Source organism: Lissotriton helveticus, chromosome 3_1, assembly GCF_964261635.1.
Source record: "Lissotriton helveticus chromosome 3_1, aLisHel1.1, whole genome shotgun sequence".
NCBI lineage: Eukaryota > Metazoa > Chordata > Amphibia > Caudata > Salamandridae > Lissotriton > Lissotriton helveticus.
In genome coordinates this window covers 1,569,035,593-1,569,062,091 of record NC_136061.1, presented here as the reverse complement: position 1 = coordinate 1,569,062,091, position 26,499 = coordinate 1,569,035,593, and the positions used below count along the sequence as shown (strand labels likewise).

Below are 26,499 nucleotides of genomic sequence, written 5' to 3'. Positions count from 1 at the left end.
ATCCTCATTCCCCATGTTCACTCTCCTTCTCCTCACTCTCCTTCCCCACACTCACCTTCTTTCAGTCCCCCTACTTCACTTCCCTTCCCCTCTCGTCCCTGTCTTTGCTTTCTCACTCATTTTCCTCTCCTCTCTCACTGCACTCCACTTCAATTACTCTTTTTCATTTTTTTAAGAATACAGCTCTTTTTTGAGAATTGGAGGTAGTTCTAAAAAGAACTTTTTTTCTTTCTTCTTTTTTCTTTTTTTGAACAAAAACAAAAACAGGGAATGGCAAACTGCTCAACAGGAGCAAAAAAAAAAATCAAAATTAGGGCTGGGGATGGCAGTGGTGGTTCTCTATTGCTCGAACCATGTTCATAACACTTTGTTCCCCATAACAAAGTAGTTGATCACAATGTTTGCATTTATGTATTTATTTATTTATTTGATTTATATAGCGCACTATAACCCAGAGGTCTCTAAGCGCTTTGACAGGGTCCACTAGGCAATTCGGAAGGATGCAGCAGGTTTACCAATTAAGAACAGCCCCACGCTTGCTGGAAAAGCACCGTTTTTAGTTTCTTTCGAAAAGACATTAGCTTGGTGTCTTTCCGCAGTTCCAATGGCAGTTTATTCCACAGAACTGGTAGAGTGTGTGAAAAAGCACGACCTCCCACCGTGGCCAGTCTGCAACGTGGCTGGACAAGGAGGAAGGCTTCAGCCGATCTAAGCTCCCTAGCCGGTCTATAGGGAAGCAGACGTGCTTTCATATAGTGGGGTGCCCTTCCATAAAGAGCTTTATGGACAATGCATAGCCCCTTGAACATTAGCCTCTGCTTGACTGGCAGCCAATGTAGTTCACGCAGAAGGGGGAATGCGTGAGTATGCCTTGGTTTTTTAAAAATAAGTCTCGCAGCATCGTTCATAACAATATGCATTCTTTTTAAAAGTCTTTGTGGTAGTCCTATGTACAACGAATTGCCATAGTCCAACCTGGCTAAAATCATAGCAGAGACCGCACTCCTCAAGGAAGAGAAAAGGACAGCACCGATGAAACTTTCCTCAATTGTCGGAGAAGGCCGACGCAGGTACCTATCACAGCTGTAACTTGTTTTTCCATGGACAGTTTTCCGTCCACATGGATGCCCAGGCTCTTGACCACTGTCGCCGGTTCCAGGGGTATACCCAGCTCCCTGGGCCAGAATTGATCACTCCATGGGTTGCCAGCGATGGTGATTGGCAACACCTCGGTTTTATCCGGATTGATTTTTAGGGAGTTCTCGGACATCCAATTAGCTGTGCTTCTCAAAATATTGTGCAATCTTGCAGGGGCATCCTGACTATCATCCAATTGGATGATGAGTTGGGTGTCGTCCGCATAGTTATAGACCTGGCAGTCCATTTGATTGAGCATTAGAATCAGAGGCTGTAGATATATATTGAACATGAGGGGTGACAGAGCAGACCCTTGCGGTACTCCGCAGGTGATCGATGTTGCGGTGGAAAGCAGGTCACCTAATTGCACTCTCTGCATTCTCCCTTGAAGAAAGGATGTGAACCAAGCAAGTGCTGTGCCCTGAATGCCGAACTCCCTCATCCGCGACAATAGTTGTTCATGACAAACGGTATCAAATGCCGCGGAGAGGTCCAACAGCACCAGGGCACCCGGAATTTTCTTGTCTGCTCTGTTCCTTAGCTCATCTACAATTGACAGCATAACCAGCTCCATGCTGTGATTCGCACGAAAACCTGCCTGATTCAGCTCTAACAGCAAATTGGTCTCCAGGTGTTCCGATAGAGTGGTGAGAACATGTTGCTCCAATACTTTCGCCAAAAACGGAAGCTGAGAAATTGGTCTTAAATTTTTCAGACATTTCACGTCCGCCCCCGTTTTCTTTAACAGGGGGATAAGCCGAGCTTCCTTAAAGGGGGCGGGCACTTGTCCTACCTGTAGCGATAGATTTAGGAGACTCAGCACATCATCCTCTATACCAGGGAGTGCTAATTTAAGCACTTCAGGTGGGCACGGATCCAAACTAGAGCCCGACTTAACCCGCCCCATGAGAATAGACAACCTCTCCTTAGTAATCAAGGGTAAGATAGATAATGGAAATCTCACTGCCGTTTTAGTTGGCACAACCTGCAGCGGACAGTCTATCTTAGGAGTCGCCCTAATTTCAGTGACAAGATCAGTGATTTTGTTGATAAAAAAGTCCTGAAATTTTTGGCAATCTTCCAGGGTGAAGTCAGGAGTCTGTTCCTTGCTTTTTCTGAGCTCCGTAAGAACTTGAAAGACTTCTTTCTGGGGATTCGTTGCAGTTGTAATCCTCTCCTCAAAAAACTCGGACTTCCTAGCTATGATTGCTTGTTTATAACTAGTAAGTGCCTGTATTTATCTACATCTAGAATCCGGATTATAGTCCTTGCGCCAGGCTCTCTCCAATTTACGTAGCCCGCGTTTCTTCTCTCTGAGTGGCTCATTATACCACCAAGCCCCTCGTCCTCTATCCACTAGGTTCATCCTGCGGATAGGTGCCACTCGGTCCGCAACCTTCGAGAGTTTATCCATAAGTTCCCTGCACAGGAGCTCTGGATTATCTGTCCGGTTATTAGGGGGGGGGGGTTGGTACGAAGAAGAGTTACCATTTTATCCCCATCGATATTTTTCCACTTCCTGACTGCTTTCCACCCTCCACTAGTCGCTAAAATTTGTTTGTCCACTAGTAGGTCACCTCTCACCAAATGGTGATCGGACCATACGCATGGCTGGGCCATTGCCATGCCCTGCGCAGGGACTGTCGTCCAGACCAAGTCCAGAGTATGTCCCTTAACATGTGTCGGGCCCTTCACTTGTTGAGCCAGATCCAATGAGGTTAGCGCCTCCTCGATCTGATTTGATTGTGGCTTCATTAAAAACAGGCTGAATATTTGGGATCAGCAATTCTGGTCGCCCCCTCACCGATACAGTTGCTCCTCCAGTTGAAGTAGAAGCACCATCCCTTGGTGCTTCTCGTGCCAGAGCCCTGACACTCTCCCGGGCATAGTTCTGGGGGTGCCTCCTCTGGACGTGACGAATCATAGTTGAATTACCAAAACTGTACTTCTTTGTGGGGTCTCCTCGAGAAAGTACAGTTTGGCAGATTTTGCATTCAACTTTTGGTGCATTTACTTTTTTATGTCCATCAGGTATAGAAAAAAATTCCCAGATAAAATATTCTTTCACCTTCGGCTGAGGAGGCTCTTCATCATGGAAACCATCTTACTCCTCACTGCTGCTGGATGCTCTGGCTGCCATTCTATCCACAAATTCTTAGCACAGAAAAAAAGAGGTTTTGCTCTCACCAAAGTGAAAGAAGAAGTGAAGGAAAAGGGTGGGGTTTTCATTACTTGTAAAAAAAAACTGTTAACAACCAATGAAAAGAGTTATTTTAAGGTCACATGACTTGACACGCTTACGCTGCGCGCACCGGAGCGCTTCCGGGGCGCTTACGCGGCGCGAACGTAGGCGCTTCCGGGGGCGCTTACGCGGCGTGCCTGAGTGACGTTTTGGTAGCTTTACGGAAATGCAAAATCATTTTCATTCGAAAAAGCAAAAATACTGCTTTTATAAGTATCGTACTGAATGTCTTGCATTATTATTTAGTTCTCATACATATTTTTTTTTACGAACGCAGAAATAGCGCTCTCGCTGCGCTCTCGGGAGAGCTTACCGGTGCGCGCACCCTGAGCGCTCCAAGTCAAAATGATACAGGTAAGCTTACCGGTGCGTGCACCCTGAGCGCACCAGGAAAAATTGATTAAAAAAAAAGAAAAATACAGTGAACAAATAATTAAAAAAAAATAATAATAATTACAATTAATAGTTATAAAGAACAGCTAATAAAAAAAAAATCGTAGGTAACAAAGTCGATATACAAAGGAATTAACTTTTAAAAAAACTATGAAATTCACTGAAAAAACCATAGGTTTCACAAACGTTATAGGTAGGAATTAGCATTTAAAAAACCTTTGAAATTCAGTGAAAAAAACATAGGTTTCACACCAGTTATAGTTAGCTGAACATTTTACTCATACAAAACCATTGAAATTCCCACGTTATAGTTAGTTGGACTCACTATAACTCGCGCGCCCGCAATCCACTGCTGATGATGTCACATATTACATCATTCATGACATGGTCAGTGACATCACTGATGACATCACTGATGACATCTCAAATGACATCACTGATGACATCTCAAATGACATCACTGATGACATCACTGATGACATCATCCAGCGAATTTGTGTTTCAGAAAAGTAAAAATATGTTTTATATATTGAAGAATGAGTGGATGTATGAGTGACAGGATGAAGGATTTAGTAGGTGCGTGACTGACTGTATGAGTGAGTGATTAAATGTGTCTTACTGAATGCATTGGTTAGTGACTAATCTGTTTGAATGTGTGCATCAGTATGTCTGTTGTTGTGTAAGCTGCTGCATGTATTGATCAGTAGCTATACTCTTCCAGTGTTTACGCACGGCAGTTGACACAGCCGCATGCAAAAGAAAGTCCTGAGCAGGCAGTTCATATCTTTCCGTGAGATCTTGAAATGGTAGGAGAACACCATCTTCGTATAGATCCCCAATAGTGAAGATCCCCAGTTCCTCCCAGTCCCTCCATCTCTGCCAATTTCCTCAGTGCGGCAACGCCTCACAGAGCCTTATTGGAATCTCAGAAGCATACGCGGGACCCACTTTCCCTCTTCTAATGGCTATATTCCAGCATTGCTGCACCACCCACAGATCCCTTGGCACCTCCCTTTCACGCAACGGCAACTGGAGCAGAATCTGAGCAAGTTGGCGAAGTCCCAGGTCCATACCTCTCTGGTCCGCCTCTGTCCTCAACCTCCCCGCCATCCACTGCGCGAACCATTGAAATTGGGCCGCATGGTAATATGCCTCGAAATCAAGCACTGCAAACCCTCCCTCCTGCCTAGGGCGCATCATAGTATTCAGCCCCACTCTACACCTCCCTAAACCCCACAGGAAACTCGTAACCATAGACTTTAGTTGGGCAAACCATTTCCCCGGCAACCAAAGTGATAGCGCACCAAAATAGTGAAGTAGACAAGAAAGGTTTATCATTTTAAGCAACGCCACCCTTCCCGCTACCAATAAAGGCAGAGTCCCCCAGAAATCAAAATGACTCCTGGTAGTTCTCAACGCCCGCCCTTTGTTGCCCTCAAACAAGTCAGCCGGCTCATGATAAGTGTTGACAGCCATCTTGTGCCTCGGTAGAATCGAGGCACCAGAAAACAGAAAAACGAAGGCACAAAACAAGAAAAGGGGGCAGGGTAGAAACACCCTGACCCCCTAGGTCTGCTTAGGGGTCCCAAAAGGACCCCCAGGGACAAAATTATTATATTTTTTTTTAAATCCCGAGATCCGGCTGCAAAAATAAAAACAACGAAGCGCGGGCTCCTGCGCTTCGTTAATAATTAACCCCTGGGTGGGCCAAGTCCCGGGGGCATCTCAAAAAATATTTGCTGGGGCCCAGGGGGACCCCGCAGCCCTAGGAACCGCCACTCCTGGGGATTTCTATAAATGTTTGCTGGTGGGCACAAAGGCCCCCCAAGCCCCAGGGACCGCCACTTCTCCCCGGGGCTTTCATTAATTAGTGTGTGGGGGCACACACCCCCCTGCTGCCCCGGGGACAGCCACCCCAAGGGCCATTTAAAAAAAATACCTTTGTGGGGGGGGCTCGAGCCTCCCCCACACGCCCCGGGAACCGCCACCCCCCCGGGGCACTATTATGTAAATTTGGGGGGCCGAAAGGGCCGCTGAGCCCCGGGGACCACCACCTTCCTCGGGCTGTGTAGATATTGGGAGGGGGCTGCGAGGCCCCTCTCCTGGAGCCTGTGATGGCCCTGGGGACCGCCACCCCCCAGGGCCAGCTCCTGCAGTGTCCCGGGGTGCCCACCCCCGGCACACTGTTGTTTGCTATGGGAGGGCAGGAGCCTCACAGCTCCCACCCTGTCATAGCAAACACTGGTTTGGATTTTGGAAGAGAGAGCAGGAAACCTGGTCTCACTTCCAAAATCCTAACCAGATTGATTTTCCACACAGGTAGCTTCATCTTAGCAGCTCCCTGTGTGGAAAAGCAATGCCGGCTCCCGCAGGAGGGGGGTAACCGGCTGGGACCATGGGGGCATTGGGCTCCCCCCATAGTCCCCAACGAGGTGGCCAGGCCCCGGGTAATGGGGTCCCCGGGGCCAGATGTGACCTAGGAGGGGGTGGCCCCCCTCCCCATGAAAAAAATATTTAATAAAAAAAATGCAAAGGTCCGCCCCGGGGGATGGGGTCCCTGGGACCATAAATGGCCTGAGGAGGGGGCTACGCAGACCCCTCCAAATAAAAAAAAGGATGGCCAGGCCCCAGGAGATGGGGTCCCCAGGCCCAGTAGTGGCTCGGGAGGGGGGTCACGCAGCCCCCCTCCCACTCAATTCTTTTTTTTTTAAAGGCAGGCCCTGGGGGATGGGGTCCCCGGGGCCAAGAGAGGCCTTAGGATGGGGGCCATGCAGCCCCCTTCCCATAAAAAACAACGTTTGGCCATGCCCTGGGGGACGGTGTCCCCGGGGCGGAATTCACCACAGGAGGGTGGCCCACGAGGCCCCCTTCCCGTTCATTTTGGTAGTTTTTTTAAAAAAAGGGGATCAGGCCCTGGGGGATGGGGTCCCCAGGGCCCAAAAAAAGGGGAAGGAAGGGGGGCCACACAGCCCCCCTTCTAACAAAAAAAAGACTGATCGTGCCAGAGACCCCGCCCCCTCCCAGAAACACTCTGCAAACGCACCCTGTGGCACGTTATAAATTCGGGAATTAATTCCCCTTCTATACTGGGGGTCCCTGGGGGCCAACTAGCCCACCAGGTACCTCCAGTATGCACCACAGGGCTGCGTTGCAGAGAGGTGGTCCAGGCCACGCCCTTTTTTACACTTCTCTGCAACACAGCTCTGTGGCGCTTACTGGAGGTACCTGGTGGGCTAGTTGACCCCAGAGACCCTCAGCATTCAAGGGTACCTAATCTCTCAACTTAAAACACGCCACAGGGCCCTTTTTACAGTGGTGAAGGGAGGTGACATGTGTGAAAACACTCCCTGTGGCGCGTTTTAAGTTGGGGAATTAATTCCTCTTCAATCCTTAGGGTCCCTGGGGGCCAACTAGCCTACAAGGTACCACAGAGCTGTGTTGCAGAGAGGTGTAAAAAGGGGTGTGGCCTCTGAACACCTCTCTGCAACGCAGCTCCCTGGTACATACTGGAGGTACCTGGTGGGCTAGTTGGCTCCCAGGAACCCTCAGGATTGAAGAGGAATTAATCCCCCAACTTAAACGTGCCATGGGGTGTGTTTACACATTGGTAAAGGGAGGGGGCGGGGCCTGAGGTGACATGTGTGCAAACACACCCTGTGGCACGTTTTATGTTGGGGAATTAATTCCTCTTCAATCCTGAGGGTTCCTGGGGACCAACTAGCCCACCATTTACCTCCAGTAAGTGCCACTGCGCTGCGTTGCAGAAAGACGGCCCAGACCATTTACCTTTTTACACCACTCTGCAACTCAGCTCTGTGGCGCTTACTGGAGGTAAGTGGTGGGCTAGTTGGCTGCCAGGGACCCTCAGGACTCAAGGGGATTTAATCCTCCAATTTACAACGCATGGTGGTGCAGGGAGGGGGCGTGGCCTGATGTCACAAGTGTGGAAACCCGTCTGAAAACGCTGTGGGCAGAGGATGATTTTGTAACAAGGCCTCTTTCTGTTCCTCTGTTGGCTCTTTCTGCACATGTTTTGCTTCTTCCTGCACTTTTCTTCGTCTTTGAGGACTTCTGTTGCTTCTTACTGCATTTCTTTTGCTTCTTTCTGTGCGTTTTTCGTCTTTCTGCACATGTCCTACCTCTGTAGGCATCCTTAGAAACTAGCATTTAAAAGACCTTAGAAATTCACTTAAAAAACCATAGGTTTCAGGCACTTTATAGTTAGGAATTAGCATTTAAAAAACCTTTGAAATTCACTGAATAAACCAGAGGTTTCAGGCATAGGATAGTTAGAAATTAGCATTTGAAAAACCGTAGAAATTCACTGAAAAAACATAGGTTTCAGGGGCGTTATAGTTAGTTGGACATTTCACTCGTACAAAACCAGTGAAATTACCCCGTTATAGTTAGTTCAGCTAACTATAACTCGCGCGCCCGCAAAGCACTGCTGATGTCATCACATATTACATCACTCATGACATGGTCAGTGACATCACTCATGACATCACTGATGACATCTCAAATGACATCACTGATGACATCATCCTTGTGATAGAGTGGCAGACCTCCTCTCACCCTAATATAACCTTTGATACACACACTCAAAAATAGAAACTTACATTTTCAAAACAATGGACATACCAATACCAGTTACAACACACCTATTCAGTAATTCCAAGATCTACACACACATCCACTCATTCTCCAACTGTCCTATACAGTCACTCATCTATCATATGTACTCATACACCTTTATATCCTGTTACACACGGCCACTCATCCATAGAATTACTCACACACATAGTCACACATGCAAAGTATCAAACATCCATTTACTTGCACATACAGTTATACACACACCACCACACTTACTTCTACAGAAACGTACACATACTTACTCTCTTAAACAATCACTTATAGAAACACATACTTATTTATACAAGAACTCTTCCAATCTCTCACTCTTACATAAACTCACTAATATACACCGATACTCACATATACTAGTTTAAAACATATATAGTTACTCATAAATACACTATTGAGATAGTCATTCACTCACTAACACACCCATACACACACTCATCCACCCATACAGTCCTGCACACATGCTGTCTTCAACACATACAATGCACTAAGTAATACCCCCCACCGAACCATACAGACACTCAGACACTCATACTGATACTCAAAAAACAACTAATAACCCATATAGACACTCATGTAGCTACTCATCAACCCATGCAGCCACTTATACACAAAGTGAGAGACTGATACAGATATTTGCATATTTAAACATTACTCACTAACCCATGTATTTACTAAGACACACTTAATCACTCAGTTATACAATCAATTTTACACAAAAGAACATCCATTTAGAAACTGATATACCCATTTATTCTTCCATCGACCTTGAGATGTACATATATAAAACATATTTAATTTTCAGAAAAATACACATTCACTGGATGATGTCATCAGTGATGTCATTTGAGATGTCATCAGTGATGTCATGAGTGATGTCATTGACCATGTCATGAGTGATGTAATATGCGACGTCATCAGCAGTGCATTGCGGGCGCGCAAGTTATAGTTAGCTGAACTATTTATAACAGGGGAATTTCACTGGTTTTGTATGAGTGAAATGTCCAACTAACTGTAACGCCCCTGAATCCTATGTTTTTTCCTGTGAATTTCCAAGGTTTTTTAAATGTTAACGTGTCTGAAGCCTATGTTTTTTTCTGTGAATATATATATATATATATATGATACACAGCAAGAGGGTTATTCTCCGGGATCCGTTTCCCTTTGTCAGGTGGCGTGTTCCCTCGGCAAACCCCGCCGCAGAGTTTTCAATAGCTTCCAAAGTTCTGCCACAATAAGCACCACACGCACTCGAGGAAGTACAGCAAGTTTGCGTTTATTTCCCAAGTAACGCTACGCGTTTCAGCACAGAAGTGCCTTGATCACACGTGTGGGTGACCTATATGTAATAAAAGGGGAGGTAAGGCTTGGAAAGGGGATTTAAGTGCCAAGTCAACATCGCAGTGTGACACTGCATTCCGGCTGCAATTGCGGGCCAGGGACATGTTTGAAGGTTCTACTTAAGAGGGTGGCACAATAAGTGCTTCAGGCACACTGGTATCTTTTCATTTGCAGGCCCTCGGTATATTGTATAACACTTTACAAGGGGCTTGTAAGTAAATTCAATATGCAATTGGGTATATGCCAAATAAATCACATTTAGGGAAGAGAGCACAAGCACTTTGACACTGGTTAGAAGTGGTAAAGTGCACAGAGCCCTAAGGCCAACAATAACAAATTCAGCAAAAAAGTTTAGGGTAAAATGCAAAAAGGGTGGGGGTGATCTTGCAGAGAGGGCCAGGTCCAAAAAGTGTGATTTAGTTTGGTCATTCTGATACTAATTGTGAATATCTAGTGCCATTCCACCAGAGGAATGAGCCGCCTACAACTATGATGTTCAAGTTTTAATAGTAGTAGTATACTTTATTCGATAAAAATTTTATCATAAAAGTAAATACATTTTCCAATCATAAAAACCATCCATAAAATTAATATATCCAATTTGGAGACAATAAATACAATAAAAAAGACATATTTACAATAAAAAACAAACAGAAGGCCTAAAGTGCTACAGAAATAGATCAGGTGCAATAATCTGTATAGCCTGCAGTCTTCAGGTCGTAATGTTCTTTATCAGCTTTGTGCGTATCTGCCAGGCATTTCCCAAATACTTTGCAACCCCACATACTATGGTCAAGGATGTAGTATCTGTTGTGAGGATGCGTTGGGCCATCCTATGGTGTCTAAAACCCATCTCTTTGCATAATGGTTTCAGCCATCTTCTTCTAGCCCCCCTGTAGGCTTTACAAGCAAACAAGAAATGTGCTAATGACTCTCTGGGAGCAGGGCAACCTGGGCAAGAAGCTTGGGGGAACCCGGACTTTTTCCATCCCTCAGTAAATTCATTTAGCGGGAGGGTCCCATACCTCAACTTTAAATAGAGCTATCTATCTCTTGGGATTTGGATAAAGTCTAGAAATGGTTCAAGCTTCCTAGCCGGTTCATGCTCCAAAAACTTTGCAGTTAAAGGCCCCCAGTTAGAGCCGCTTAACTCCTCAGCCTGCACCCACTCCCAACATATTTTCTTGACAATTTGTTTGGGTGGGGGGGATTGACTCGTCCAGGATTCACCCAGCCCTAAATTTATGGCCAACTGTCTCAGTTTGCTCAGCCACACGATCTTATTGCAGCTGTTGAATTTAATGAGTTCATCCAGAACTACCGCATTGTTAGCCAATTCGGGCGTTCTTCTCAGGCGCACCCGGAATAATAGTGGGCGGAGGCGAACTATGTCTTTGATTGAGCGTTTGCCCATGTCGTGAAGAAGGGCCTTTAAAGGGGTAGAAACTGGGAGGGCAGTCAAATCTCTCAGGAACGTATTCTCTGGTCTGACCAAATCAGTAGTGTTCTCGAACCCCCACAATTCTGAACCGTACACTGCTGAGGCCAGTGCCTTCCCCTCATATACCACAAGAACCGGGGCTATTGGTCTACTAATGGATCCCCGTTGTTCTCTTAGGATTGCTCCTGATACTCTTTTGAGAATGAGGAACATTTTGGCCACATGGGAGTTCCATTTCATCCTATTGTTGACCCTGTCTCCCAAGTAGTCAAAAGCCTCCACCACCTCTAACGGAGACCCATTAAGGGTAATATTGATCCTCCTTGAACTTTTTGATGAGGACAGTGTCATTAGCTTTGTTTTGGAGGTGTTGATTGTTAATCCCCTTTCTTCACAGAACAAGCTAAACCTGTCCAACAATTTCTGGAGGCGCACAGGGGTTTTGGACATCATGAAGGTGTCATCGGCAAAGAGCAGGGTGGGTGTTTTCTCCCCCGCCAGGACTGGGGCGTCGGCTGGGTCCTCTCTCAAGTGGTCCACCACCCCATTAACAAAGAGAGAGAACAAAGTCGGGGCCATCACACAGCCCTGGCGAACCCCCCTGTTCACAGCCACCTTCTCTGACAACTGCCCCTGATTCCCCCATCTGATTTTAGCGTAATTACCCTCGTGTAGTCTCTTAATAAACTCAAGGAGATAGATGGGGAAGCCCAGGGAATGTAGCACCTGCCAGAGCTTGCCGCGGGGCACCAGGTCGAAGGCGGTCTTTAAATCTATAAAGGCCAAATATAAACTGCTTTTCCAGATGGACACAGTTTTCCAGTATGCCGCAAAGAATCTGAAGACCAGGTCCATCGTGCCCACCTTCTGTCTGAATCTCATCTGAAAATGCGTAAGAATGTTCCCTTCATCCAACCATGACCCTATTCTAGAGACAATGACCATTCCAACTACTTTCTGGTCTACATCGATTAAACTAATTGGCCTGTAGTTGGCCGGGTCCTCTCTAGCCCCTTTCTTAAATATTGTTACCACTTCAGCTCCCTTCCATGATTCAGGGATAGATTGCACCTGTGCAATCAAATTCATTAAGGGTGCAATGAAGTTGGCCCAAAGCAGAGGGTCATGTAAGAGTAAATCACCCGGCAAGCCATCCGGTCCCGCTGCCTTTCCCGGGGCTATGTTCTTGATGGCCAGTTGTACCTCTTGGATTGTAAAGGGTTCTGCTAGGACGGGATTTTCTAAACATGGTTCTGCTTGGCCGCATTGCGGTATCGCTGTATCTACCTCGCCACAGTACAATTTGAAAAATGGCTATGCCATTGCTGTTCTGTAATGTGGTTTGGGATGGGGTCAGCTCCCCTTCTATTGGATTTATTAATCAGTTCCCAAAATAGTGTTGAGTCTTTTGAATGGGCTGCAATTTTAAGCTCCTGCCAGTGTTGTTCCTCCCAGTCCCGCTTTGCTACTTCTATGGTGTTATTGTACTCCTTTCTAGCCACCCTTACTGCTACCACATCTTTTTTGCGCTGGGCTGTGGATAAAGCCTTTCTCTTTTTTCTGTACAGAGCTGTATACCATAAATTGCCAGATTTTGCTATGTTCCTTTTGTGCCTTCTGGACGCCTTGATGATAAAAAACGAGCCCAGCTTCTCTATTGTATTCTTATAAAATTCATTCAAATGAAAAACCTGCTTTTTCCCCATGGGCTGTGTTGAGAAATGCGAGTTCTGTACTCTTCTGTCCTACTAGCTCTCTAATGCTAGTTAGTGAGTCCTCCTGACATGCAACCTTATGCCACTTCAGTCTACAGTTGCAATTAGATGGGACTTCCTCTTTTGTTAGTAATAATGGGGCATTAGATGACTTTTCCGAGGATCCCCATCTAATTTTCATACATAGAGGATTGTGGTCGCTGTCCTGCGACTGCTTTACCTCCATGTCCACTAGGTCCCCCCATAGGCGGGTATCAAGCAATATATAATCAATGCGCGAGGGGCCACTAAGTCTGTTGTATGTGTTAGCTCCTTTTGGATCAGAAATTGTCCTGCCATTCAATGCTCGTAGATTATATTCTAGTGTTAATGCATTGATTTGGATTGCCCTAGGTGACCATTTCCTGATTGGGGCCAGACTCAATGTAGGGATAGACTGTTTAGCATCTTCTTCATTAATTCCCAGGACGTCCTCCTCGCTTAGCGGTTCGTATGTGCAGTTTAAATCTCCTCCCATAATGATGTTAGACGGGGGGAAATGCCAGCTAATGCTACTTCTAGGGATGCTATAGTGGCTGAGATTTGAGCCCCTGCAGTTCCTCTCGCATACACATTGAACAGCTCCACATTATTGCCATTGTGCGGACCTTTAAATGTTAGATGTAGGATGTCCTCCGAGGATGAATTGTGCATAGTAATACCCCAATATAGAGCAATATCAACCCATATAAGGAGGCCCCCCAATGGCCGGCCCTTCCCTGGACTTATAGCCGGGATAAAGTAGGTAGTATACCCAGGCTTATATAGGGGAGTCGTGCTCCAGGTCTCCTGGAACATGCATACCTCGTACTTATCAGTGAATTCATTCCATTCTGGAATTGCCAGTTTTTTTTGGAGACCTGCTATGTTCCAGGAGAGGAGCTGGATCACCCTTGGGTTATCATCTCTGCCCCTGATAGACCCTGAGTAACCCTAACCTTCCCTTCCCTTCTGGTTGGTCTTGGGGTTGCACTGTTGGGGCAAGGGGTGCCTCCATGCTCACCCATATTGCCTGTTTCGAGTGGGCGATTCGATGGCTATCCTTGATTAGTCAATCTATTCTATTGAGGTCAGAATCATCCGGTTGCCTGTCTATGGACCAAAGTGGCAGGCGTCTAATTTGAATATCCGAATGCTTGGCGGGGGAAGGTCCGGTACTTAAGGGCTACTAGGTTCTCCGCAATTACTGAATTGCGTAACAGCAGTTCGATGCAATCTGTATGGGAGGTAAACAAGGTCATCCTTTTTACCCTTATCATGTCATCCCTGACGATTGATCTACACCCCCTTACATGACGCAGCCAGTGGATCGCTTTACTATGGATGGATTCGCTGCTTTCATGGCCAGCATACCTACCAAGCTTGGGGACCGTAGTCATGTAAACAATTGTTGCTGTGTTTCTATTTGGTGGGGCACTCGGATCATCTCCCACACTCCTTCTTTCTCTAACCAGGGGCGTGCTGCTGATGCCCGTATTGCTGGTGTGCTAATCCGTACTCTTGGCTCTCTCACCCTGTGATTTCGTAATTTCTGCATATGAGCTAAGGCTGGATTGCCCTGAGGTAGTACTCCCACTAAATGGCCTTTGAACTGTGGTGCCTCTCAATGAAGAAGACCCCCTCCTGTCATTAGTTTTGTAGCTGGAATTCGGGCTGTGGACCCTCTCAGTGAAGACCCCCCTCCTAATGTTGGTTTAGTAGATGGAGTTCCCCTTGTTACTATGGCCGATTTGGAGGATGTTAAGGGTTGGAGATCTGTGGCCCTATGCACGTCCACTTTCTGTGCTAACACCTCCAGCGAATTTTTTACAGAGGCCAATTCCCTCTCCAGATTTTCCAGTTTCTGCAGTAATATTTTGTTAGAATAGAGGCATTTAGTGCATGCAATTGGGCCATCGATACTTGGCTCTAGTTTCCTGTCACCATGTGCTATAACATTAATTAAATCTCCTGAATCCCCTTCTAAGACAGCAAATCTATTAGAGCAGATAATACCATTCTCGAGTGGTGTCTTCTGCGAGATCCCTTCATTTATGTGCTCTAATATCTTATTAGGGGTTTTTGTCCCGTTTGATATCTCTATGGGGTCTGTCTCTTTGGGGCCTTCAAGACAGCTATGCACTTCATGGAGTTTTTTTTCTAAAAATGGCAGGGATCACTCTTTTCCGATGTTGCTTTAGAACCTCGGTGAGGGGATCAGTATTTTCCATTGCATTTCTACCGGTTTTCCCCACTAACACTTCCTCACATTCACTGACACTAGCTTCAATTCTTGTGAGGACGCAGTTAGTGGCTGCATGTGATACCTTTTTTGCCTTTTTCCCTTTTTTGGCATTTACGATCGGTGCTCCCCCCTCCATGGACTTCCTTTTACCCATTTTTACAGCAAACTTATAATGTCAACCACTCCTGCACGGCTTAAGACCGGGGGAAACACACCTAGGTGTAGCAATTCAAAACAAAACAAGGGGTCGATGTTCGCTGTTTTAGAGGACGCAAGCCCCTTCAAAGTCCCCACAGTACCTTTTGTCCTTGTGTATGTGTTCCCGTGTTCCAAATGTTGGAGGGGGGCCCTGCCCTGCCTCTTCCTGTGGCGTGACGGGCACGGGACGAGCCTGCGCGCGTCCCGCGTTGCGGGAGGGCCGGGTCGGCTTTGAAGCCCTCTGGCGCCCTCCGGTGACGTCAGTGCCAAGCGCCTCGTGTAGCCCCCTGGTAGATGTAGGAACGGGGGCTGCGGGCGCAAGTGCTCAGGGTCCGGTGTCAGGGAGCCGTGGCAGCAGCAAGTGGGCAGCAACAAGTGGGACCTTAGGCGGCCGTTCCCCTCACAGCTATGGCGAAATGTCAGGTAGGGCAAAGAGGAAGAGCGCGTCCCGCGCTGCGGGAGGGCCGGCCCGGCTTTGAAGCCCTCCGGCGCCCTCCGGTGACGTCAGTGCCAAGCGCCTCGTGCAGCCCCCTGGTGGATGTAAGGAACGGGGGCTAAGGGCGCAAGTGCTCAGGGTCCGGTGTCAGGGAGCAGTGGCAGCAGCAAGTGGGCAGCAACAAGTGGGACCTCAGGCGGCCGTTCCCCTCACGGTTATGGCGAAATGTCAGGTAGGGCAAAGAGGACGAGCACGTCCCACGCTGCGAGAGGGCCGGACCGGCTTTGAAGCCCTCCGGCGCCCTCCGGTGATGTCAGTGCCAAGCGCCTCACGCAGCCCCCTGGTAGATGTAGGAACGGGGGCTGCGGGCGCAAGCGCTCAGGGTCCGGTGTCAGGGAGCAGTGGCAGCAGTGGCAGCAGCAAGTGGGCAGCAACAAGTGGGACCTCAGGCGGCCGTCCTCCTCACGGCTATAGCAAAATGTCAGGTAGGGCAAAGAGGAAGAGCATTAATATAAAGCTGATAATGAAAGATTTTAGTTATATATGCCCGCAAATGCTGATTATAAGTCAGGATAGGATTATATATTTATGAATATTGAAGGTAGATGGAAATAAAATCAATGATCATAATCCAGTAGCAGTTTCCTTGGTATTATATGTATTGATACAGGGATTGGTGACAGCCTTCCCCCATCATTGATCGATGTAACTTCTGTATTTCCTGTAATCCATGGCATATTAAATGGACAAATTAGAATGTAAAAAGTGTAATCACTTTCATTTGCTATATAACAGAACATATCTCAGCTCAAGGAATGGCCACTTTGTCAAGTACACCACTGCCTTTGAGAAACTGTTGCTTAAGACTGGCTTGAGCCTTCAAGAAAAGAATTAGAGCAGCTGAGAAATATTTTATTAAAATCCTGAGAAACAAGCAATAATTCAAGGCCCCTGTTGAGCTCAAAGTAGGAATAAATATAAAAAATGTTAGCAAGACGTTCTAAAAAAATGAAAGACCCAGCTCATTACTCAATCGGTTTGGAAAGTTATTTACTAAAAATGTGTCAGTTACAAAACCACTTAGAAGTTGACAGACATTATAAAATTCTGAATGCATTTAAAGGCAATGAAATAAGTGTTTCTGAAAAGTCACCCTTAGGAATCCCTGACCGGTTGAGAGACAGATGATAAGACACTGGACCTCGGAGGGATGATGGTGAAAGAATGCCCAGGTGGAAGGAGAAGCTACCTGCTGTCATCCAAGGAGAGACCTTGGGACTTTGAGATACCCATCATAATCCTGGGTGTGAGGATGCCCCCTTATCCCCAGTGAGGAACAGTTGAGGAAATTGACCTGCTGGGGGACCCTGCATGGTTCCCCTGGAAAGTTTGTGGACAGGTCCTTGACTCAGCTGCTAACACAGAGTTAGCCTGCAAGATAGCCATATATCCTGGGGGGTGCAACAGGGAGGGTGTACTGACTTCTGACTTTGGATGGTCTGTGGAAGACTCCCCCAAGCAGGAGAGAGAGCGCAGGCCGAGTAAAGGCCAAGTGCAGGGAGCTTTAAAAACCATGCTTCCCAGGAAAATACATTTAAAGACCAGGAGTCCTGGAGCAGTTGCTTCTGGTGGCTAGAGCTCAGCACCAGGAGCAAATAACATCTTCTTAAGAATATCAGCCCTATGAGGCCCTAGATATAGGTTTATCCCCCAGGAGTACAAGGCAAATACAAAGTGGCGCTTCAATGTGATTTCTTGAAAATCCCCCCTAGGTGAGACAGGGTCTGTGGGTCGATGCAACAACTGAACTGTTATTGGGGTACAGCGTGCATGCAGCCCCCTCCCTGAGCACAGGTTTGTCCCTCGTGAGCCCCATTTCCTCAGGGTTTTTTGCAAAAGGACTACTTCAACCCCGAAGATTGGGTGATCTACTCATTAATTATTTATGGCTCCGGATAGGAGAACTCAATGATCCCCAGTGAGGGAGTTAAAATGAGCACACACTTCCTCGATGGTGCCCCAAGGAGGGACAAAGACACCATCAATGTTTCCTAAAGTGTTTGGGGGCTGCCAGGAACACCACAGGCCCCACATGAGCCCTGCTTAAATGTCACCCTATGTCTCCCAGGTCATTGTATATGTATCCTGGGGAGACTGCATTTCCTTTGTTGAGCTCTCCCTGAGACTGTACTTTTGCACATGGGTTTGCGAGGGCAGGGACCTTTTTTGGCTGTTCCTGATGTTGTGCTCATATAATTAAATTAAAGACACAGAGACACATTGGCTTAGGTGTAATGATTTATTGATGATGTTGATATAGACAATGTAGCATTAACTATCTCCATTGAGTAAGCTTTGGACTGCCCTGATTCCCTACCCTGGAGGGTAAAGTGCTACAATGGAGTTCTTGATTCGCAGTAAAAAGAACACTGTGGACTTATTGATTGTAGAGTATTCATATTCTTTACGACAAACAACCCAATTTCTTCCAGGAAGATAACATATATTTTTTATTTTTTATTTTTTTTATTTAAGAAGTTTTGTAGAGCGCTAGCCAGACCGCAAGGTATCGGAGCGCTTCACATAATTACAAGGCGGTGCAAAAAGAAAGCAAACAGAGCATAGTCCCCCTTTAGATGTATAGAGAATAATATGATATTCATTTCCACTTTTGGGTTTAGGAAGGTGTCATGAATTATAAAAGGCAAAACCTCAAGGGGCTAATGATGCACTTTTCCTCCCTCTGCAATTCGAAAAAAGAGTTTATAACTCAATTCAGGCTGCATATATGGTTTATGCAGTACAGTTTTGTTTTTATATAATAGTTAAACACAAAGGTATTTCACAAGGACCGGAGCAAAAGAATGAAATATATGCATGGAGATAAATTAAACTGAATAGGTCAAATTATTATTAGAAGTCTTGCCTTCTTGTCTAACGCCACTTTGACATTAAATCTGTGACTTTCCAGTATTTTCTCAATTCAGTTACATTTCAATATGGTAACATCATATAGTAAGATCATTAATCATTGCACTGCAGTATTTACTTGTTAACATGTAATTATTAGTACACTTGCTCCGAATAATGTGTGCTACTGGATCACATTTAATTTCACAAGTATAATATGCAAATGGTTAGCAGTGATGATTATACAACTCCTTCCAATGTAAACTCCAGATAGATGACCTAGCATTCTTGATGTTCCACATGTGAGATTGGAAAACATTTAGCCAACCATTGTAATTGGTGATGCAAGAGTAACATGAGTCGATATATAAAATAAAACTAATGTAAGACATTTTCTCTGCTTCAGTTTTGTGCTAACAGCTGTATGTCAATACCTTACATGGTGTATTTTTTCACAGTACCTTTGAAGTGATTGCTGCTTTTCCCTGTAATTAGTCAGCATTTGCTGACATCTCTAATGGACCTACATACCACAAGACAACAGAAAGCAAAATAATAGATGAATACAAAACAGACCATAACAAAACACGATCTAACAATCAAAACTCAATGCAACACAGCATTTAATACAATGACAAAGCAGTGCAATAGTGCAACTAAAAAGCACAACGCATAAAACACACATCACCATCACAACAAAACACAACTCAATTAGACAAACCAACAGCACCTCATCACAACAGCGCAAAAAACATGAAATACAAATCACAATGGTGCAGGACAAAACTAATACAAACTAACACACTAAAAGAACAAAATGTCACCATTACAGAGCACAGAGATACAACAACTACACCAACAAACTTCATCACAGAGCACAATACAACTTTTGCAATAGCACAACAATTTGGAAGAAACTAAGGTAACAAAGAAAAACTGAAAAATCACAACCACAACACAACATAATAACACTAGTCACAACATTATAGCACACAATTACACCAATGCAAAATTCTGTAGTTTTAGTATGTGGTAATGAAGTATTGTTTTTTTGTTAATTTGTTTGGTGTGTTATTACTTATCTCTTGTACCAGTGTTTTGCAGTGTTGTTGAACTGAGCTGTTTTGTTGTCCTGTATTGCTCTTACTGGGGATTATCTATGACCTAAGGGGTTGTGATTTGTGTTGTTGCTGTATCTGCACTGCTGCCTGTCTGCTTAAATTTGTAGAAATACTCTTATCATGCATTACCACCTGCTGTCATAAAACAGTGGTAAAGGTGTTTACACCAAGCATTGCCTTACTTACTAGAGATGTATAATAGCATGATACAAACTCATGGGCATAGGGCATATTTATTAAAAAGCCACACAGTGCAGCAAGTCACCTCAATACGCTGTGTGAAGGGAAAGGGCAGAAATGTGCTATATTTAAAAGAATACAGTGCCTTCCTGCCTTTTTCCTTGCGCTGGCACCGTTTTGGCTGCCTAACGCCAATGCAGGCACCCTTGCACCATGATGCAAGAGTGCCTGTGTTGCAAGCAGTCTTGTTTTGTGCATTAAGGGGCCCCTTACTGAACAAAAAGAATCCCATGAGTAATATTACTCTTTCTATGTGGGCTGCATAATGAAGCGCGCATACAAAACGAAAGCAATGAGAAGTTAAGATACCTTTCCTTCTTACACCTCCCCTGAGAAAGCATATCTTTTTGGTACATTCCCAGGTCTACAACTTTTGGTACATCTGGGGATGTGTCAAAAACCATGGGAGTTGCAGAGGAACACTCACGCAATGCCCATGGAATGCCTTCCCAGGGCAGAGTGAAGCAACACAGCGATTTGTGCTGTGTTGCCTTACTCCAGATTTATGAAGCCACTCAGGGCCATGCAAGTGGCCTTGCGTGACGTCATAAATTGATATAGGATTTGTGTTGCTTATGTACCACGTTGTGTGGTGCCTACACAATGCAATACATATGCCCCTCATGTTAGACTTCATTATTAACTGGTTTCCTTATAAAGAAGCACTGAATTGCCATCATTTTACATTCAGTTGTATTTCATCTCACCCTGAAGCAAATCACAAACCTCGACATTTTAGAAGGCAGTGGTATCTTAGCCATACACTCAGGGGAGCTTGTCAGTAAATAGGTTCTAATAACCATAAATTAATCCTCAATGCCTGATACTGTGATATAAAGGGGAAACATAATTTCATAGTTCATGATACTGAACAAAGAGTATTAAACAACATTGTTGTTTAAAATCGAATTACAATCATATACAAACCATAAGAGCAGCCTTTTAACATTTAAGTTTGATGTTAAATAAGCGCCCAATATTCAGTAGGGATATTAAAAGCAGATACATACGGCAGATCATCGAACACAACTCACAGAAAAAAATCAAAGATTTCACCTTTATGATTCAATCCGCATGTCTAATATTGTCCCCTTTGGAACTATTCTTTGACCTTTTCCTTACGTGCAACAAGGAACAACTTCCTAGAAAAATCGCTGATCGAATACAGTGTAGTAGTAATTCTAGAGGTGAGGTGCCATTCTTTAATGACAAAGCCGGAGTCTGTTAACGCCTTTCTCACTAATTCCTCATTCAAGCATACGATTGGGAACTTGACTTTGCCAATCATGTAAAAGGTGCAGTCAAGAAAAACAAACATTACAAGACAGCCACCTAGTTTTAGCAGTGATGACATACTTTTCATGGCCTTGCAGTAGGCCTCTTTATCCGTGCTCAGAAATTCCAAACAATATTCACTGAAAATGCAGTCAGCTTCAACAGAAAGTCTTGGGGCCACTGGGTGACAATCAGAAAGTTCACCTTTGATAACTTGCTCTATGGCTTTTTTCATCATCTCTTCTTTCGCAATCCATAGTTCTCTGTAAAAAAAATTACAATGATATCATAATAGCCGTGCCATTTTTTCTTTAGCGATACTATGGGCCAGATGTAGGTAAATGCATGTTTGCAAAACTTAATAGCGATTTTTAGGGAATCGCTATTAAGGAATTGCAAAATGCCATGAAGGAGGTTATCGCAATATTTTTTGCGATTCCTCAATATTCCTTAATTGTGAATTACAAATTGCGATTCTCAATTAAGGAATACCTTCCCATTTATTCCTATGGGACAAGAGACCCATACAAATGAATAGAAATTGCTCCCGCAATTTGCGAGTCATCAAGAGGCACTCGCAAATTGCCGGGGCAATTTCAAGGGTGCCAGGGTTCCAAAAGGACACCCTGTTGCACCCCTGAAATGTCCATGTGTGCACATGTGGCGCACAAACATGCCCTAAGGGCATGAATGTGTGTCACATGGCACTTAAAAAAAAGGAAAAAAGTGTTTCTTTAAAGGAAATCGCTAATTACCACCAACTTCAAGTTGGTGGTAATTAGCGATTCCGTAAGGCTAAAGTGCACTTTCTTTTGTGCTACTTACATTGCATTTAAGGAATCGCAATTTGCCATTCCTTAAATGCAAGAGAAAAATAAGGAATTGCAGTTTTGCGATTCCTTATTTTGCTAGTAGGTTTCAACTTACCTACATTGCACCATGCCAAATAGAGATCGCAAACGCTATTTGGCGACTCACATCTGGCCCTCTATGTCCAAGCAACCTTTCATGCACTGACTAAGGGTTGCATTATTTTCTGATTTTGTTTCTGATTAATCCACCATATGCCGTGGGCTGAATAAACTGCCTATGTCATCTGCCTCAGGTCAAATCTTCAATTATCATTTTGGGATGACATCTTAGAGTTCCATCAATGTTTCATACAAAAAGACCAATCTAAAACTATTTAAAATTGTTATACCTATAATTAAATGTAAAATTAATTTTAAAAATATAAACAAAGCACATATTTATCATTCAATTATAACATGGTCAATAACTTATTTTGAATTCAAAAGATTTTGTAACATTAAACATTTTTAAGTTTAACAACCTTTATTATTGTATTATTTGGTAATGAACAATAAATGTTAATAGTTTTTAACAAGATTTAATACAAATAATAATATTTATTGTTGAAATCAAGATTGAAATCAGTCTCAATCTCTGAAGAAACAATAATGTGATAAAAAATGGATTACTATAGATGAACCTTTTCTGATCAGAGACTGGGAAATAAAAAAAAGTTACATCTAAAAGTTGAATTAAACTTTGCAGAAAAACAAGTGAATCATTTTGTATGGGGATTATCAACAGGCCACAGATCGAAAAGACAAAAATCTCTCCTCAAATTGGAAATAAATTAAGGGGGCAGATTAACGTTTCCTGGCGCATCCCTGCAAATCAGCAGGGATGCGCCAGGAAAGATGTGTCACGCAAGTTTACCCTTACGCCACCACAGGTGCACCGCATTTACAATGCGTGTCACATCTGCCGGTGCAAGGTTGGGGCAGTGCTGAAGTTGCATTGCGGGCGCGACGCAACTCCAGCACTGTTCCAACCCTGCCTATGTTCAAACATGGTGTGTCAAGCCTTACGCCTGCTTCAAGCAGTCACAAGATTTTGACACAGCGGCATCGGAAAAGTGACTGAGTGAAATCTTGTAGATTTCACTCAGGCACTTTTCTGAGACGCTCCTGTGACGGAACGCCCCCACCTGCGCTGGAACGCCCGCATGAAACCTGATGCAAGTTTCATGTGGCGCAGGGCTTTGCAACCTGACGCATCGCCCTAGATGTCTCACGTTGTAAATAGGGCGCAAGGTGGCGCATGGTTTACGCCGCCGCTGCATCACAGAAGTGACGCAACGGCCGCGCAAATGAGGTGCAAGGGGCTTGTAAATCTGCCCCCAAGTCTTTTTTCCCCAATACCTAAAGCATCTCCATTCGTGATTTGAATGAAGTCAAAATTGCGACCCTTATTGAACTCGTTGCTAATATTAAAATCACCAGACAAGTATAAACTTGATCGTCAATGGGGCTGTAATAGTTCATATAATTAAACATAGTAACTAAAACACCTGTAACGCGAAGCCACCTCCCTAAAGAATCTATGTTGGCCTGAATAATTTTCCATTTTAATACTCAATTAATGAGAATAGCCACTTCCCTGTGTGCTGCATTGGCTGATACAAAGACAGAAAGGGAGAGGCCCCATTGAATGATTAAGGGCCATATGTATCAAGGTACCCATTTGCGATTCTGAAATAGCGATTTTTAAGAAATCGCTATTTCAGAATCGCAAATTGGTATGTATGTACAAATTTGCATTTTTTTTGCGAATTCTTAGTATTCCTTAATTGCGATTAGCAAATTGCGAATCGCAATTAAGGAATACTTTCATTTCTATGGGCCAGGAGGCCCATAGGAATGAATGGGAAGGTATTCTCAATTTTGCGATTCGCAATTTGAAAATCGCAAATTGAGAATAATTTCAAGGGTGCAGGGGTGTCCAAAGGACACCCTGTTGCACCCCTTAAATAAGCATGGGTGCACATGTGGTGCTGTGGTGCACATACATGCCCAAAGGGCATGTATGTGCATCACATAGCACTTTGAAAAATGCCAAAATGGGCATTATTCAAGGAATTCGCAAATTACCACCAACTTGAAGTTGGTGGTAATTTGCGATTCCTTAGGGGCAATTTGCAATCTTTTTTCGCTTCATACATTGCATTTAAGGAATCACAAAATTTGCGATTCCTTAAATGCAATTGCAAAATAAGGAATCGCAAATTTTGAGATTTCTTATTTTCCACCATATTTTCCTTTATACATACCATTTTGCAAATTCGCTTTCGCAAACGCCGAAATTCGGGGAATTTCGGCGTTTGCGAATGCGAATTTGCTTCATACATATGGCCCTAACTGTTTAAATATGTCTTCTGCCATAATAGAAAATTTGGGTTGAAGCCTTGATCCAATTTAAAGCTGCTCAACATTTCTGCTTATTAATTAGGCCATTACTATTAATGTTTATACTATTAATCTATCATAATCTATCCTGTCACAAATATGGTGGCAAAAATAAAAGTTGAAGATGATGATAAAAGACATACAATTCCATAAACTATCTATTTGTGTATACTACTACCCTGTGAAACCCTCCTCTCAGCCCAACATCTCCCGCACACTTATGACCTCTAGAATGGGAATGCCTTCCATTACCTTTAAGCCGCAGTTGAAACCCCTACGGAAGGGTACCATTTTGTGCACCTAGAGTTGGGGCCTATAGGAGACAAACTTCACTTCCACCCCCACACAAACATACATTGAAAGTGATCAAAACAATTACTAGAGACTAGTAAGCTGTGGCCTAGTGGACTATAAACGCAGCAGAATTTACAATGGGAATAAACAATCACCTATTTTCAATGCTTTAAATGGCTTAATTTGTGCTTGAAGTTGCTTTCCTGAGCAAAGACTTTCATCAAAATGGTTACGTAAAACCACAAAACACAAAGTTTTTAAAAAAACAATTGAATATATAAACATTTATTTTTTACCTATTTCTTTGATATATCTAAACAATTGATTATTTCTAGTATTGGATCATATCATCATTAGTTCTTCAAAATAAAATCCCTTAAAAACAATCAGTACAAACCGTTAAAATAATTTTTTATCCCAATTTTATTGACTTAATTAAAAGCAGCTTGATAGAGACATGCAATGTCGTTGGGAAAGAGGTTTGGTTGACTTTGGCACCTATGCATCCTCTTTATCAATACATTTCTTCCTCATCACCAGATGCTACTGTGATACTCAGCCAATTTACATACAATTGTTCTTCTAGTATTTGTTCTCAATTACTTTAGGCCAACTTCATGTTATGTTACTCCAGTAGAACGTCAGATCGGAATTATTCACTTCCTCTGGCGATTTGTATGAGTATTACAGAAAAAAAGTAGATGGCCACAGTTTTGTCTTATGTTTTGCAGGTTCGAAAGATATTAGAAGTAAGATGAGAAGATCCCATTTATAGAGAGGCGATCCAGGTGTTTCTGCAGGGATAATTTAAAACCAATTAGAATTCTAACCCGCTGAAAGGTGCAGAGTGAGACACCTTCAAGGGGATAGTGAGGGGAGAAAGCGTTTCTAGGTCTGTGGCACTAGGAGGAGGTTGGAGAGGGACCTGCTACAAGTGGAGGAGGAACTGACCAGACTGTAGCGATGAGCAGGAAGGCAGGGAGCAGAGGACGGGACACTGATAGCTACACAGCACAATGTGGCAGATATGTGGGACAAGTTGGACCACTATATAAGGAAGGACTACCAACAATGACTGCATCGGGAAAGGGACTAATCTGGGTGACTGCTGGCATGGCTACTTAAACAAAGACACCCCCCCCATTGATTTAATACTTGACATGTAAGCAGAACTACGGTGGCCAGATAGATAGGCATTAGCGCTTTGTTCAGAGACCACCAGGCAGGGGAGTATGAGGCACCAATAGTTGATGCATGCTGAGAGCTTGAACGGGTGCTGCTGCCATGGCTTGCTGAGGTGCAGAGGGAGGGCTTGGAGGGGGATATTCGAAAAGAAGAGTTCTGTGCAGCCATACGAGACATGGCCCATGGTAAATTTCACATAGTCTGCTTTACTGGTCCTCAAGCTGCAGGAGACACTCCTGAAGGCTAGATGTCGGGCACGTTGCCAGCACCTATGCACAAGGCACTCATTGTGACAATTTCTCAGCCGGATAAAGACCAGGGTGACCTGGGTTCTTTTCGGCCACTCTCCATGTTGAACATTGATATGGAGATCCTCTCCAAGGAGCTTGCCATGGCCATGAGTCTGC

The 26,499-nt window shown here is 44.3% G+C and overlaps 1 protein-coding gene across 3 annotated transcripts in view; it reads right to left on the bottom strand.

Annotated features, from left to right (window-relative positions):
* LOC144823638 (indolethylamine N-methyltransferase-like) overlaps window positions 1-26,499 on the bottom strand; it is a 148,427-nt gene that overhangs the window by 98,253 nt on the left and 23,675 nt on the right. The window contains exon 3 of one of the 3 annotated variants that reach the window (XM_078682322.1): window positions 18,099-21,622. The exons of the other annotated variants lie outside the window; for them this stretch is intronic. Coding sequence (XP_078538448.1) covers window positions 21,184-21,622 — 439 coding nt within the window. The 3' untranslated portion in view covers window positions 18,099-21,183. Of the gene's footprint in view, window positions 1-18,098; window positions 21,623-26,499 lie in introns of those variants that run through there. 3 annotated transcript variants of the gene reach the window in all.